At 41.4% G+C, this 16,286-nt stretch overlaps 1 protein-coding gene across 1 annotated transcript in view; it reads right to left on the bottom strand.

Annotated features, from left to right (window-relative positions):
* zfpm1 (zinc finger protein, FOG family member 1) overlaps positions 1–16,286 on the bottom strand; it is a 225,745-nt gene that overhangs the window by 88,675 nt on the left and 120,784 nt on the right. The window contains exon 3 of the mRNA XM_057835896.1: positions 7,011–7,145. Within this exon, the coding sequence (XP_057691879.1) occupies positions 7,011–7,145 (135 nt within the window). The remainder of the gene's footprint in view (positions 1–7,010; positions 7,146–16,286) is intronic.

Below are 16,286 nucleotides of genomic sequence, written 5' to 3'. Positions count from 1 at the left end.
CATTATGGAGTCATTTTGCCATGTCGTACTGAATAAATGCATTTTTAATGTTTCATATTCCATTTAGCACAGGACTGTTATTTGCATTGACCATAACATTTATTTAGCAATTGGGAAAAAACACCTCAATAAAAAGAATATCCTGTAAAAATATTGGAGTAAAGAGATTGAAAGAATGACATTTTGCTGCTCTCTTTGTTGCATTTTCATTGTTATGAATAATTCCCCCACAATGGGCTGAAGTCTAAATCAGAGTAAACCATTCTCCTGCTGACGTCATCCGCCTGTTGGTGACGCTAGAGCCCTATAATGAATGGTAGGCGTGGCTAAACCGCAGATTATAAAACTAATTTCTCGTCATCTGCGCTTCGCCAATTTGTTGCATATAGTCGAATCGTCTCAAAATATGATTCTAATTCACATAATAATGCTATTTAAGAGTTTTTTTTTTTTTTTTTTTATCCTTTCGTCCACACTTTAAACTCCTCCACTTGTGTCAAGGACACGCCACTGACCTGAAGAGGACAAGGCACTCTATTCTAGTCAAGAACCATGGCCTCAGATTCAGAAGTGCCAACTTTCATCCCAGCTGTAAACTAGTGCACGCTAAAAGTCCTGGATTGATGGAGTCATAAGAACAACACCGTCTGCAAACAGCAGTGATGCGAATATATCGTCCCCAAACCAGACCCCCTTAACCCTGGCTGCACCGAGAAATTATTTCCACAAAGGTAAGGTAGCTGGAGTAGGCAAGTAATTTGCTGTCTAATGTTCTGTTTCTACATACTGTATACAGGTAGTCCCCGGGTTACGATGTACCCAACTCGCATGATTTCCGCTACGTCTGACGTCTGCTATTTTGTCACCAGTCGTTTTTTTAATATAATGTTGGCTTTTGTGATCCATGTCTTCATTTTGGTACAGGAAGCATAGAGCAAGTAGTACTTCCGCACGGGAGTAAGAGCGCATGAAGAACATATTTGCGCAGACGAAGAAGATCTCAGTTGCGCCCATGAAGAAGTAGCGCCGCCTAGTGAGAGAGAGGGGGGAAAGATTACAGCTTAGCTAGCTGTCGAGCTAGGATTTAGCTCCAACGTCTAGGCGAGGCCAGTAAAATGATGTATAATACATATTTTTGATTTTTTTTTTTTTTTTTTTTTTTAGATTTAGAGGGTATTCAATGGTACTTAAAGGGTTCATTCCAACTTACGCAGAAATTAGGGTTACGTCGCCAGCGTAAAAATGGAACTCATTCTCAACCCGGGGACTACCTCTACTGTGAAATCTCAGAAGTAGAATTCTTCTAAATTCGTACAAATCTTAATTTGACTTTTAGTAAATATGCCTCTATCCAAAATGAAGTGCAGAATTCACAAAGAAATTCAACTACGTTTTAGTCTTCATGTCAGGCCTCTAAGTTCACAAGAAAAAGCAGTGAACTCCCTCTGAAACTTCAGAAGTAGAAGAGAATCATTAATTTAACAATTTCATGTTCATCGCCACTTCAGGTTGTACCACGCCTCCTGCCCACAGTTACCTGGGATAGGATCCAGTTAAGGACACTTTAAAGTGCCTACGACACCATAAAAAAAGTCTTAAATAGCATTGTTATGTGAATTAGAATCATATTTTAAGATGATTCGACTATTTACAACAATTTGGCAAAGTGCAGATGACAAGAAATTAGTCTTTTAATCTGCCTCTTAGCCCCTGCCTTTCATTACAGCGCTCTAGCGTCCCCAGCTGGAGAATGACGTTGGCAGGGTCACGACATTTATTTCATCTGATTTAGAATTCAGCCCATTGAGGGGAAATTATTCAGAACAAGGAAAATGTGACAGAGAGCAGCAAAATGTCACTGTTTCAGTCTCTCTACTCCAATATTTTTACAGGATATTCTTTTTATCTAAGTATTTTTATCCAATTGTTAAATAAATGGTATGGCGTGACAAATAACAATCTTGTGCTAAATGGAATATGAAATATTTAAAATGCATTTATTCAGTATGACATGGGAAAATTACTCCATAATGGTCGAAACTGTCGACTTCTTGCACCTCCCAACCATATTTTATGCCACCAGAGTTAAGGCCGAGTTATGCTTCCGCATCAGACCTGCGCCGTCAAGGAAGACCCGATTTACGACCCTGAGCCGGCCATAGCCTGACGTGTTCCTATTGTTTTTCCAAACCCTAGCACCACGTGGCGAAAATGGACTGTGAATGGGCCGTTCAGACTGTTGTTTCCGGTTCAGCGCCAACTGACGGCCATTGTAAAACATTATTTTTCTACATGCAAAAATGGACTCCCGACGGGAGTATCATCGAAGAGCAAGTCTCCTCAAGACATCATAAAGATTGCCAAATGGCAAGGTCAGCGATTGAATAAAAAAATGGAGGAACCACCGAGACGTGTGTGTTTGGAATCGAATGGTCACACGAAGCGGTCGGCCAAAAACTGCCAGCTTTTTATCACTTAATGTCGTATTTTTGGTTGGTGCACTTCATCATTAATTGTGTACATATGTTTGCTGTGAGTCTGTGACTAATTTATGTGTCAAACCTCAAGTACATGAAGAATAAAGCACAGGTTTGGTGTCAAAAGAGTTGTTTTGTTGTTTAATTTTCAACAGCAGACAGTTCACATACGATACATCATAACTGATTGAGAGTGCCTCGGTGCTTTTATCATAACGTTAACATCAAGGCTTCCAACGCAGTTTGGGAAGTTCCATTGACGCCAGAAATCTGCTATGGCTTCCCACTGGCTGGTTGTAGAACACGTCAAACAAATCGGGCTGGAGGGCTTTGCAGACCTCGGACAAAATGCTGGACGCAGTGCTCGACGCCAGTTTGAAGCTAGCCGCCACAACTCGCTGGTTTTCACCCAAGGGTAGAACTCTATGCGGCATCAAAAGTTGGACAGACCGCCTTGAAACCGTCTTCTGCGTCGCCTGCGCCTCAACATTTGTATGATCAACATTTATTCAAAGTTGATTAGTTGAAGATCCACATTCAAGCGTTCCATCTTGCATTGTTCATTTTTTTCCCGTTAAACTAGACAAGAGGAAGTCAACAAGCATGCCCCAAATCCGTACAAACATAAAGCAACACCCCTCTAGTGGCTTGACGGTGAATCAACGCGTCACCTGGCCGGAGAACCATCGAATGTCAAATGATGCCGTAGTCGCTGCGCCATCACCGCAACGTGGGAGCATAACTCAGGCTTTAGTCTGGCTTTTTTTCATTTCCCTGCCCCGGCTTCGGAGAGCGTAAACAAACCAGGAGGCATGACAGCTAGCCGACATGCTAACCCGAACTGAGCCAAGTCTTATTCTCGCCTTTCGAAGCAAAAAAATCACACAAAACTACCCCGGACCATGTCACATGGTGTGGTTATCGATTGTCTCCGCCGATCGGCAACCTCTCCGCCGGTGAGCAAGTTACAGCTCGTCGTTCCCCTGTTGCGAGCAGGAGAGCTCATTTGCCGGGGAACAGCAGGAGAATGACCGCCGGACAAACTGGCCGACGTCGAGGAAAGCGTAGCTGCCCGAGCCCAACCCGAGGATAGTGGTCTATTGCTGGGCATACTAAGCGGACCAAGGGGGGTGTGCTACAAGCCGCCTATCGTAGGCCGAGTGGCATTTTCGGCAGACAAGGAGCATTGTCAGCCACAAAATGCAAGCCACCTCCATATTAAAACGTGTGCAATGATCCCACTATTTGACATAATACAAAACGCGATGTTTATTTTGACAAGTCCAATGGTCCCACAGTTGTCGGACTTGTTTTGACCAATCTCGGGGTGAACGGGAACTTTTTGAAACCCAGAAAGGCTCACACGTTTCACCCTGGTACAGCATCAAAAGCCTGCAGCACATTTGGCTGGCATGATGCAAAAAATAAACGAATTAATCCGCAAAATCAGCTGAATCCGCAGTCCCTCTGCATGCTATAAAGCAATGCTGTTTTGTGAGATGGTGACCCAGGTGACGTCATATTCGCATTCGTCCTCAACCTGAGACTGGAGCTGGAAGTCACTCGTTTTCATGCTGCGGGATTCAAACATTGAATAAATAAAATCGCTTCCACACACATCCAGGCGGTCCATTTCTTTCAGGAGCATAAAATACCGAGTGAAATATGAAACAAACATGCTTTTTGGCACTTTCATTTCCAATTTAGTTGTTACTAATAAGTTAACACAGTTACCAGCATTGTAAATGTTAAAGGTTGTCAATGTTGGCACTACTGAGCGACTCGGCACAAAATAGACGGCAAACCCCTTTAGGATTAAACACTAAGGGCTTCTCGTCCCTAAAGCATGTGTCTACAATCAACAACGGTGAGAAACGAGTGGAATGCCAACACTCCCAGAAGAGATAAAACCCTGTTTACTTCCATTCTAGCCAATACACGTCCTCTCTCATGCATTTATGGGAAGTGTTTGAGACATGATGAGCATTTTGTATAGACAAGTGGCAGTTGGCACTTTTCTCCAAGTACATGCTGTATGAGAAGAAGAGAAGAGAAAAAAAGAAGGAGCAAATAAAAGAGGTAGAGCTGGTAGGCGGTTAGCGGAGTTGTTAGCAAGCTTGTGATGGAGAGACCAGAGAAGGAGAAGGTGGATGGATAGAGGAAGGGAGCGATGGAGGAAGGGGAGGCTTGACGATAAGAGAAAAATTCAGACTGGTCAAAGTTTCCTTTTTGCCAATCGTGCTTCTGATAAAGACAGCGCCTGCTCCGGAGCTGATAGAGGGGCTATCTTTCTCCCTTTCTCTCCCCCACTCCACCACCTCGCTCAGCCGCCAGTTAGTTTGTGCGGAGGAGTGGGGGGGCACGAAGGACCGTATCAGTACAACATCACGGTGCTACCATCAACCAGCCACCACGCAGCAATTAATATCGCTCCAATTACTGTTAAAGGGACAAGGCTGGGACAGGACGATAATGAACACATCCTCTCCTCCCCACTGGTGGAATTAAAACACACACACACAAACACGCTCTGTGTGTTCACGTGCAACATAAAATGACCACATCTTGAAAGGGAAACAGTGAAAGATGGTGTGCTAATCTTTGTGCGTTGTTTAACTCATTGAACACAAAAGAAACAGCAAAATAAACAAACCTCGATAAGGAAGGTATTTTTCTGGTTATCTCCTTTCAGCTGTGTGTGTCTGTTTTCTGTTCTTGTTTTTGCGTTGAATGCATTTGCATCCCTGTCATAGTCACAGCTCCAGAAGGGAAACGTAGGATAACACAAAGGACCTTGTAAGATGCTGATGGACTAGAGGAACTCTTCAGATGTACTGTAAAGTTGATCAAGAATAATTATGGTTTGGGCTCCTATGCTCTCTTCGTCAGGGCCGTGCAGAGACCGATGGAGGGGCAGGTGCTCATAGATCAAAAGGGGCATATGAACAAGTATTTAATACACCCCACAACAACAGAACTTCCAGTTTAACCAGCTTTATAGTATTATTGGCTGTGACTGTGACAGACTTTAATTGGGAGGAATAGAAATCAACACTGTCATCAACACTTTATGGCTGTGACTCAGTCAGACTTTGCCTCTTTTCTTCCTTCAACTTCTACATCAAAACTTCCTTCCCCAACTTCTTGTTCAACTGAAAACAAACCACATCAGATGTTCACTAAGCCACCATCAGCACAGTTTAAACTATTATCTAATTATTATCATTTATATTTGACTACTCTAGCACCCAATAATAAAGTAATGTCATAAAATGTTATGGAACAATAACACTGTAATTGTGATCATAATTGTTGTATTGTATACCTGAATATCCTTGCAAACTGTGTTATTCTTTTATCTGTTCTTTTTTTTTTTTTTTTTTTTAAATCCCTGAACCTCCTTTCCTAATGAGGCATGTCTACATAATGAAATATAAATCCTAAATTTAACAAATCTGATTCCCCGGTGGCTTTTATTTTTAAAGCTTTCTTAATTTCTTTTTCGACGGGCTTGATGCGAGGTGCGTCCCTCCGTCCGTGAACCTGAGAGTAATTTGACTCAACATGGTAAACCTCACGTGCGCGGCTGCCGGTGGCGCCGCCTCCTTGCGCAAACCGCGCACGCGCCGGCCATGGCTGGCTATCGGGGTCCCACCGGAGTGCCGCGACCCGGAAGCGATCAGCAGCCGGCCTCCACGCCGGTGCTTGGGTGTGACATTAGGGTCCCACCGGAGTGCCGTGACGCGGAAGCCACGGGGCTGTTACTGCTAGCGCGGAGGCCGGTGGGGTGGCCAGCGAGTGGCCCAACACTAGCCAGACCAGCAAGCAAGTGGGTGTGCAGGGGGGAGGGGTTATGCGACGGCTTAGCAGCACAAAGACGGCTTTTTATGTTGTTTTTTTTAAGGTGTTTTCGGTGTTCAAGTACTGGGCGCAGTCGGCCAGCACACACACATATGCACAAGAAAAAGCCCAGTCAAAAGGGGCACTTTGTGTACGTAGGGGCAAAGGGACATGTGCTCAAGCACCCTCTGCCCCCCACCCCCGCACGTGCCTGTTCTTCGTCCTACTTGATGAAACCATGCAAAATGGAGGATGGAAATTGAATTTAGGTTTCACTTTCTTTAAAACGCATCTAAGGCTACTCAAGATGGACGTTGTAAAGGAGAAGAGCAACAAGTAAAGGGTTATTGAAAGTGATTTTACATGCGATCTGAAAGTTCTACAATTCCATCTTAAATTTGCTATAACAAATACCACAAAAAGGATGTTTAGGGATCCAGAAAAAAAATCTGTTTTTGTTTCTTTTTTTTTTTTTTTTTTTCCAATCAGAATGTTCATTCAGACCATTCCAGAGCATAGAAAATCTAAAGTCTAGGTATTTCATTACGTCAAGGTAAAAACTTCAAACTGATGGAGCTTTGGTCAGGACTCCAGGAAGGACAGTGGCGCCACCATGGGTTAGCACATTTTACACCATATTTAATTGACTTCTGACAGAGCATTCTCATACTATCACACTTTTTATCCACTCACCTGGACCGCTCCACCGCAACATACCATCCTCTTCCACTCCATCTTCCTCTTTATGACTACCGTGTGCAAGATCTTGCGGTTTCCCATCCCCATCACCCTCCTCAGGGTCTCCATGAATGTCCTGCATCCGAGGCTCTAGATACAGAAAAGGAATGAAAATTCCTGTGAACATCAGGCATTTAAATCAGAACGTTCTATGAACTAATCTGGTGTGTGTTAGAGAGCTACAGTGGTATGAAAAAGTATCTGAACCTTTTGGAATTTCTCACATTTCTGCATAAAATCCCGATCAAATGTGATCTGATCTTTGTCAAAATCGCACAGATTATAAAACAGTGTCTGCTATAACTAAAACCACCCAAACATTTATAGGTTTTCATATTTCAATGAGGATAGTATGCAAACAATGACAGAAGGGGGAAAAATAAGTAAGTGAACTATCACATTAAAATATTTTGTGCCCCACCCTTTGGCAGCAATAAGTTTAACCAGACGCTTCCTGTAGCTGGAGATCAGTCTGGCACATCGATCAGGACTAATCTTGGCCCACACATGGCATTGCGTGTTACTCCCAAACAATTCAACTTTGGTTTCATCAGTCTACAAAATATTTTGCCAAATCTTCTGTGGAGTCACTGGAGTGTCCAAGTGCCTTTTTGCGAACATTAAACGGGCAACAATGTTTTTTTTAGACAGCGGTGGCTTCCTCCGTGGAGTCCTCCCGTGAACACCATTCTTGGCCATAGTTTTACATGCAGTATAGTTGATGTGTGCACAGAAATATTGGACTGTGCCAGTGATTTCTGTAAGTCTTCAGCAGACACTCTAGGGTACTATTTTACCTCTCTGAGTATTCTGCACTGAACTCTTGGCGTCATCTTTGGTGGACGAACACTCCTTGGGAGAGAAGCAACAGTGCCAAACTCTCCATTTGTAGACAACTTCTCTGACTGTCGATTGATGAACATCCAGACTTTTAGAGATGTTTTTTTTTTTTAAGTCCTTTTCGCAGGTCTTCAGACAGCCTTTTTGACCAAGCCATGATACACATCAGACAATTTTTCTCATCAAGACAATTCTTACCAGGTGTGTTTTATAGTGGGCAGGGTAGCTTTAAACCACTAATCCGTGATTGGGCACTCACCTGACCTAAATTGTTTGGTAAAATTGGTTTCAATTGCTGTTTAAGTCTCCTTAGGCAGAGGGTTCACTTTCTTATTTTTTCCCCCTTCGGTCATTGATTGTATGCTATCCTCATTAAAATATGAAAACCTAAAATTATTTGGGTGGTTTTAGTTAAAGCACTGTTTTTTCATCTGTGTGATTATGACAAATATCAGATCACTTTTGATGGTGATTTTATGCAGAAATATAAGAAGTTCAACAAGGCTCAGATACTTTTTCATACCACTGTATGTACTGTATATTTGCTCAAGTGACGTGTGTGAATGTGTCTGGGCAGTGGCTGTTCATGTCTGTTGATCAAAGGCTCCTGTGAAATGACAACCTGAGCTGTGTAACACAACACCTCACCACACAGAGATGGGCCCTTTCATTACATCTACAGAGACGGAAGATCACAGATGAGGCTTTCACTCTTTCTGCTTTCACCTCCCTCCGTTTTGGGGCTGCAGTATTTCCACTTGTCCTTTGCCAATATTTTTTTCCCCTCTCAATTGTCCAGCGCCCTTCTCTCTTATTCCCAACTTCCCGCAAGTAAGAGTATAAGAGAATGAGGGGCGCTGTTTCAGGCTTTTTTTTTTTCACCATGTTATCTCTATCTTCTCCCCCTTGCCCTGTCGCATTTAGCAAAGACGGAGGCTGCCAGTGTTCTGGTAATCAACACTGATATACCTGCCATTGATCAAGCTGATTACAAAGCCCTAGTTCAGTGATCACAGAGATCCCCGTGTGGTTTTGCACGTGATCTGACCTCTGTGTGTTAATGCAAAGCGTTTATCCATGCATGTGTATATGTGAACTTTGACCGTGCGGCCGCTATCGGTCTGTTTATCAAACAGTCGTGTCCCTCCCTATTAGCACAACTCGTGATTAGTCAAGATTAGATCAATAGCTACACCACAGCACCTCAGACTATCAGAGTAAAGATCACTCTTGTCTACTTCTTGAAAGTCTTGCATCACAATCAGGACAAGTGTTGTATTAACACATCTCAATGAATTTGTCATTTCAAGGCATTTATGGTCTTAAGACTATTCTCTAACAAGGACTTTAGAAAACCGAGACCGCTTGTTAAAAGGACAAAGTGTTGTCAAACACTTGATACTATCGACTGAAGAAAAATACTTTACTGTCATCGAGATTTACCCACCAAAACAGTTAACCCTCGCATATTTTTTCGCCTCCAACAGTTTAGCTTATACTGCACAAAGGCCGTGTTTACCCTTACATTCTCACTTTGATAAAGAACGATAGCGTCCAATCAATACCCACCATAAAAGGCCCTATGACCATGAGACACACCTTTCAATGGCAACATTAATAATATAACAGTTTAAATATATGCATTGATAAATACAGCAACTCTCTATCACCCACGTACACGTCAAATCACCTGATGTCAACTTTTCAAAAATTTTCCATGATAATCTGTAATCATGTAAACTTTATGCAACAACATAACATACTGTACAAACAACAAAGGACAAGCAATACACACGCGCAGACAAGAACACACACACACACACACACACACACACACACACACACACACACACACAAATATCTCACCCCCACACCCCACCCGCCTAAATAGGGCCATTATTTTCAGCTATAAATCACATTGAATGGCACATTGATTTTATCCTGCAGGGGATGGAGCATGGGAGGGGAGCTGGAGACACAGTTATTGCGTTTAATATTATCAATATTATCTTCCATATCATCTCAGACAGGGAGGCAGGTATCAGGAGAAGTCGACAGACACTTCTCTGCCAAAACCCTCCCTCCCCCCACATAGCAAGACAGTCTCCATCAATCTGATAAGCTGAACTTCCCCTGTCAAACTGGCAGGGCAAAGTCATCCAACAATCTCACCTCCTAACTCATTTCTATATTTCTTTTGTGTGTGTGTGATGGGGGTTGGGGGGACTTTAATTCTACCCTTTTATGTATTTCTCCCCCTTGAATTTACGGTAGTGGCTCTTTTGAGGTCGAGACAAGGGAGATGTGACCTTGCATAGCTGTGTAGTGATTTTTTTGGCAGCAACTGCATGTCTACAATTGTACTACTCAACAACAATTTCTCAATCAAATAAGAAATCAATGTAGTGAAGAGGAGGGAAAAAAATGTCGCGGAAACAAAGGAGAAAAGCATCCGTAAGGTGGCACACAATAATTTACTATAAAACCAACAAGATTCAGACCAAAATGATCAGTTACTATATTGTTCAATTGTATTTTGTTAGATGTTGTACTCAGTCAGAATAGTAGAGTGGTTATCTTTTCAGCTTAAATCTTTTGCTCATTCACTGTAATTTGCGACGATTTACGTGCAATCCATTTAAACTGGGAGTAACTGGTCATGTTTTAGTGATTTAATGCCAGCATTTTCCAGTTCAAATGGCCTGGACGTCTATCAGCAGGTAATGCAATGGCAGCTAAAGAGTTACAGTTCTGGCCATAAGTATTGGCACCCCTGCAATTCTGTCAGATAATGCTCAATTTCTCCCAGAAAATGATTTCAATTGCAAATGCTTAGGTAGTAACACCTTCATTTATTTTGCTTGCAATGCAAAACACAAAACAGAATGGGAAAAAAAAATTAAATCATGATCATTTTACACAAAACTCCAAAAATGGGCCGGACAAAATTATTGGCACCCTCAACCTAATACTTGGTAGAACAACCTTTGGACAAAACTGCAAACAACCACTTTCGGTATCCATCACTGAGTTTCTTACAACGCTCTGCTGGAATTTTAGACCACTCTTCTTTGGCCAACTGCTCCAGGTCTCTGAGATTTGAAGGGTGCCTTCTCCAAACTGCCATTTTCAGATCTCTCCAAAGGTGTTCTATGGGATTCAGGTCTGGACTCATTGCTGGCCACTTTAGAAGTCTCCAGTGCTTTCTCTCAAAACGTTTTCTAGTGCTTTTTGAAGTGTGTTTTGGGTCATTGTCCTGCCGGAAGACCCATTATCTCTGAGGGAGACCCAGCTTTCTCACATTATGCTGCAAAATTTTTTCGTAGTCTTCAGACTTAATAACGCCATGCACACGGTCAAGCAGTCCCATGCCAAAGGTAGCAAAGCAACCCCAAAACATCAGGGAAACTCCGCCATCTTTGACTGTGGGGGATGTGTTCTTTTCTTTGAAGGCCTCTTTTTTTCCTGTAAACTCTATGTTGATGCCTTTTCCCAAAACGCTCTACTTTTGTCTCATCTGACCAGAGAACATTCTTCCAAAACGTTTTTGGTTTTCTCAGGTAGGTTTTGGCAACCTCCAGCCTGGGTTTTTTATGTCTCTGGGTCAGAAGTGGGGTCTTCCTGGGTATGCTACTGTAGTGTCCCTTTTCATTCAGACGCCAACGGATAGTACAGGTTGACACTGATGTACCCGCGGACTGGAGAACAGCTTGAACTTGTTTGGATATTAGTCGAGGTTCTTCATCCAACATCCGTAAAATCTTCCATTGAAATCTCTCGTCAGTTTTTCTTTTCCATCCACATCTAGGGATGTTACCCACAGTGCCATGGGCTTTACACTTATTGATGAAAATGCACACGGTAGACACAGGAACATTCAGGTCTTTGGAGATGCTTCCACACAATATTGCTTCTCATGTCCTCAAACAGTTCATTGATCTTTTTTCTTTTCTCCATGGTCAATGTGGTACACACAAGGAAACAGGACCGATGTTGAGTGAATTTTAATTCATTTTGAAACTGGCTGCAAGTGTGATTTAGTAATTGCCACCACCTGTTATGTGCCACAAGTCAGTAACAGGTGCTGTTAATTACACAAATTAGTGATGCATCACATGATTTTTCAAAGGGTGCCAATACTTTTGTCCAGCCCATTTTTGGAGTTCTGTGTAAAATGATAATGATTTAATTTTATTTTACATTCTCTTTTGTGTTTTTTCATTGCAAGCAAAATAAATGAAGATATTACTACCAAAGCATTTATAATTGCAATTGTTTTCTGGGAGAAATTGAGCATTATCTGACATAATTTCAGGGGTGACTATAGTTTTGGCCCGCTGTGTATATCATATATTGCTTCATATCATGAATTACTGACATATATGGGAAAAGAAGAGTTGCCTATCTCACTCATGCAAACAGTTCTAAACAAAAGAGATCCATGCATCCAATCTGTTGAGGCCGCAGTGAAGTTAAGAGAAAGAATGTATGAGCCCAAACATGACATGACTCAAACAAACATGACTCAAGCTCAAACTTGACCCAAACTTGGCTCAAGCTCCCAAATCTTTTCTTTTAATGCACAGTTAGGACACCCAATAATGGGTATACTGTTGCCTGAGGTTTGCTTCCCTCTGCCAGACGGCAGCAGGCACACAAACAACATTGATTAATAGATAATATATGAGTATATATATACACATAGACATACATGCAGAGATCTGAGCCAATATTGAAAGAAAGTTTGAAAAACTGCTTTGAAAAATTTATTGACTGCTCAGTTTTATTGAAAACTGCAGGATAGAAAAAACAAGCAATAAAATTGACTGCACTGTAAACAGAAGTTTAACAAGCTCAAAAACTCAAAAACGTAGCTTAAAGGTGGATTGCGAGCAACCTACTGTACAAGAGTGGGGTGGTTAATGGTCAATATCTTGTTCACCTGCCTAATCTTGCTTGTACTAGTGTTGCTGCCCCTAGTTTCAGTTACGGTGTAGTTGCACGGGCCTTATCGATTGCGCCGGAGGCATAAAAAACAAGGAAACTATCAATTCACAATGAGGAAAAACGAAAACAAACTAAATTAATGTGTGAAGCAGTCGACAATTTGAAAAGTAGTGGCGTTAAAAGTACAGATACCTGCTGTAAAAGCTAGCGAAGTAAAATGATCACTTCATATCTGTACTAAAGTACAGTACAGATACACAAAAATGTACTTACAGGTAAGTATGTTCCACCACTGGTTCTAGAGGTGTACTAGTATACATACATACATTACTATATATATATTAGGGCTGTCAAAATTATCACGTTAACGGGCGGTAATTAATTTTTTTAATTAATCACGTTAAAATATTTGACGGTCTAAAGAGGACAATGGTTTGAGGCCATTTTATTAATAAATCAGATGAAAAAGGAAGAAGTCTGATTATTAAGGCGTCGTTCACTAGCTGTCTAGCTTTGGAAAAAGTAGACGCTTCAGAGTGAGGACAGCAGAGACAGATTTAAATGACAGTAGAGTGAAATGCCCACTACAGTCCTTATGTACCGTATGTTGAATGTATATATCCATCTTGTGTCTTATCTTTCCATTCCAACAATTTATTTTACAGAATATATATATAATTTACAGAAAAATATGACATATTTTATAGATGGTTTGAATTGCGATTAATTGCGATATATATATATATATATATATATATATATATATATATATATATATATATATATATATATATATATATGTATATATATATATATACATACATATATATGGGGGGGGGGGGGGGTGCGTGTGTGTGTATAACCGGGAGAAAATACTTTTATTTTTTCTTGTAAAGTAAAATTTTCAAGCAAGCACTTTTACTTAAAAAAGAAAAAAATCTTAGTTACTTGTACTTTTACTTAGTTTTTGCACCTGTATTTGTACTTTTACTTCAGTAAAAAAAAAAAAGTTAGTACTTCATCCACTACTGTCTAGAACAAGTGGGCAAACCGGTCCTCGAGGGCTGCAGTGGATCCTGATCTATTATTCCAACTGATTCAGCACAGACAGTTAAAACCAATGAAGTTTGAGCAGAAACAAGAAGCACCTGATTGCAATCAACTGATTGCACTTGTAAGACACCATTTTGGTGAGAGGCTAGCCTTATGATAGGTTGGAACAAAATCCCGCACCTAGTGCGGCCTTTTGTGGAATAGTTTGCCCACTCCTGGTCTAGAACAATGGTTATCACAATGAGCAACAATCAATTTGTTATTATAACTACTCTTGAAAGAACGATTAATATATTGGGACAATGGTGATAGATGTGGCGATGACGATGGTGGCGGTGATAATGACGGCAGTGGTGATGATGGTGATGATGATGATATTGAGAAGTGACTGAGCGCCCATGAAAATTTTAAGGGTTGAATAGGGGCTGAGACCCAAAAAAGCCTAGCTTCTTCCCACACCTTTTTGGGCTACAAATGATATATATACAACCCCGAGCAAAAAGTATGGAATCACCAGTCTCGGACGAGTACTCACTCAGACATTTTATCATGTAGAACAAATTCAGATAAAAAGCTTGAAAAAAAAAAAGAATTAGTTCAAAAGTGCAACTCTTTAACATTCAGAAACACTAGAAGAAATTAATAAAAAACATTGTGGTGGTCAGTAAATGTTACTTTTATAGAGCAAGTGCAGGGAATTATATATGGAATCACTTCATTCTGAGGAAAAAAATACGGAATCATGAGAAACAAAGAAATAACAATCAAAACAAATATCTAGTATTTAGTAGCACCACCTCTGGCTTTTATGACAGCTTGCAATCCCTGAGGCATGGACTTGATGAGTACTCTTCATCAATTTGGTGCCAACTCTCTTTGATTGCAGTTGCCAGATCATCCTTGCAGGTCGGAGCCTTGATGTGGACCATTTTTTTCCGATTTCCACCACAGGTTTTCAATAGGGTTGAGATCTGGCCTATTTGCAGGCCATGCCATTGACTGGATGAGTCTTTCTCCAAGGAATGCTTTAACAGTTTTACCTCTGTGGCATGACGCATTGTCATCTTGGAAAATGACAAACATATTGTCAATTTAAGGGATAAGAAAGCTGTCTAAAACTTCAATGTAAACTTGAGCATTTATTGAAGATTTAACCACAGCCATCTCCCCAGTGCGTTTGCTTGACATGCAGCCCCATATCATCAAGGGAATTTTGATGTTCCCTTTAGGCAGTCATCTTTGTAAATCTCACTGGAACAGCACCAAACCAAAGTTCCAGCATAATCACCTTGTCCAATGCAGATTCTTGACTCTTGACACCTTGTCCAATGCAGATTCTTGACTCTTGACAAGGTTATGATGCTGGAACTTTGGTTCTGTTAGATATCTGTTTATTTGGAACTGTTTACACAAAATACATATTTTTTATTATCATTATTACTACTAAAGATGCACCGATACTGATACTAGTATCGGCAGGGGGCGCCGATCCGGCCTGAAATGGTGGTATTGGTATCGGTGAGTACCAACAAAGACGGCGCCGATACCATTTACCGGTCCATTATTATAACATTTGACCGCAGCCTTTTTTATTCTCCTGGCGCTCACTACACTCTGTCTCTGTGTTGTGTGATGACACGTGAACATCAAGCAGCTATCGCTATTTGCCTGCTCCAGACCAATGAGAACGGTCCAATAGCAACTCCTGACCAATGACAAGGGCGCTTCAAAATAGAAATCCCGTCAATTAAAATCGATGGCTGCATGCAAGATTTGCGGCCTGAAAGTTTCGAGATGTGGAGTTAAATCGGCCAGTTTCAATACCTCAAACCTGATAAAACATTTGAAGACGAAACGTGAACGAACACAACGAGTTTGAGCCTGCAAGAGCAGGACTGCTATCAAGAGGAAGGGCGCTGGACCGGTGCAACAATCTCTGGTCAGTTCACTACGTCAACTTTACTTTGTCTTTTACTTAAAGAAATGCTGCAGTAATTTGGGAACTGTTTCCAAAGTAGGGTTGCCACCTTTCAGAAATAGAAATAAGGGACTCCCCCCCGCCCCCCCTCGAAAAAAGGAGGCTAATAGAGAGACAGGATGCTGTGGTCAATTATTATTACTTACAATTGTTAGCGTCTGCAAATGCGGAAACAAGGTTGGACCTCGAAGCGGACAACAAGCGGGGGATACGTACAAGGGTTTAATGATTGCAAACAAAAAAATAACACGCGATCGCGGGATAGTAGAAATAACAAAAGGAGTCCGTGACAGCAGGTCAACGGAGCTCAATACTACAAACTCAAAGGTTAACTAAGACGATAGGCAGCGAGCCAAAAAGCCGAAATAAAAACACTCAAATACCTGCACAGGGTAGAGGTTACAAACAAGTAC

The sequence above is a fragment of the Corythoichthys intestinalis genome, chromosome 5 (assembly GCF_030265065.1).
Source record: "Corythoichthys intestinalis isolate RoL2023-P3 chromosome 5, ASM3026506v1, whole genome shotgun sequence".
Classification (NCBI taxonomy): Eukaryota; Metazoa; Chordata; class Actinopteri; order Syngnathiformes; family Syngnathidae; genus Corythoichthys; species Corythoichthys intestinalis.
This window is presented reverse-complemented; position numbering and strand designations above follow the sequence as displayed.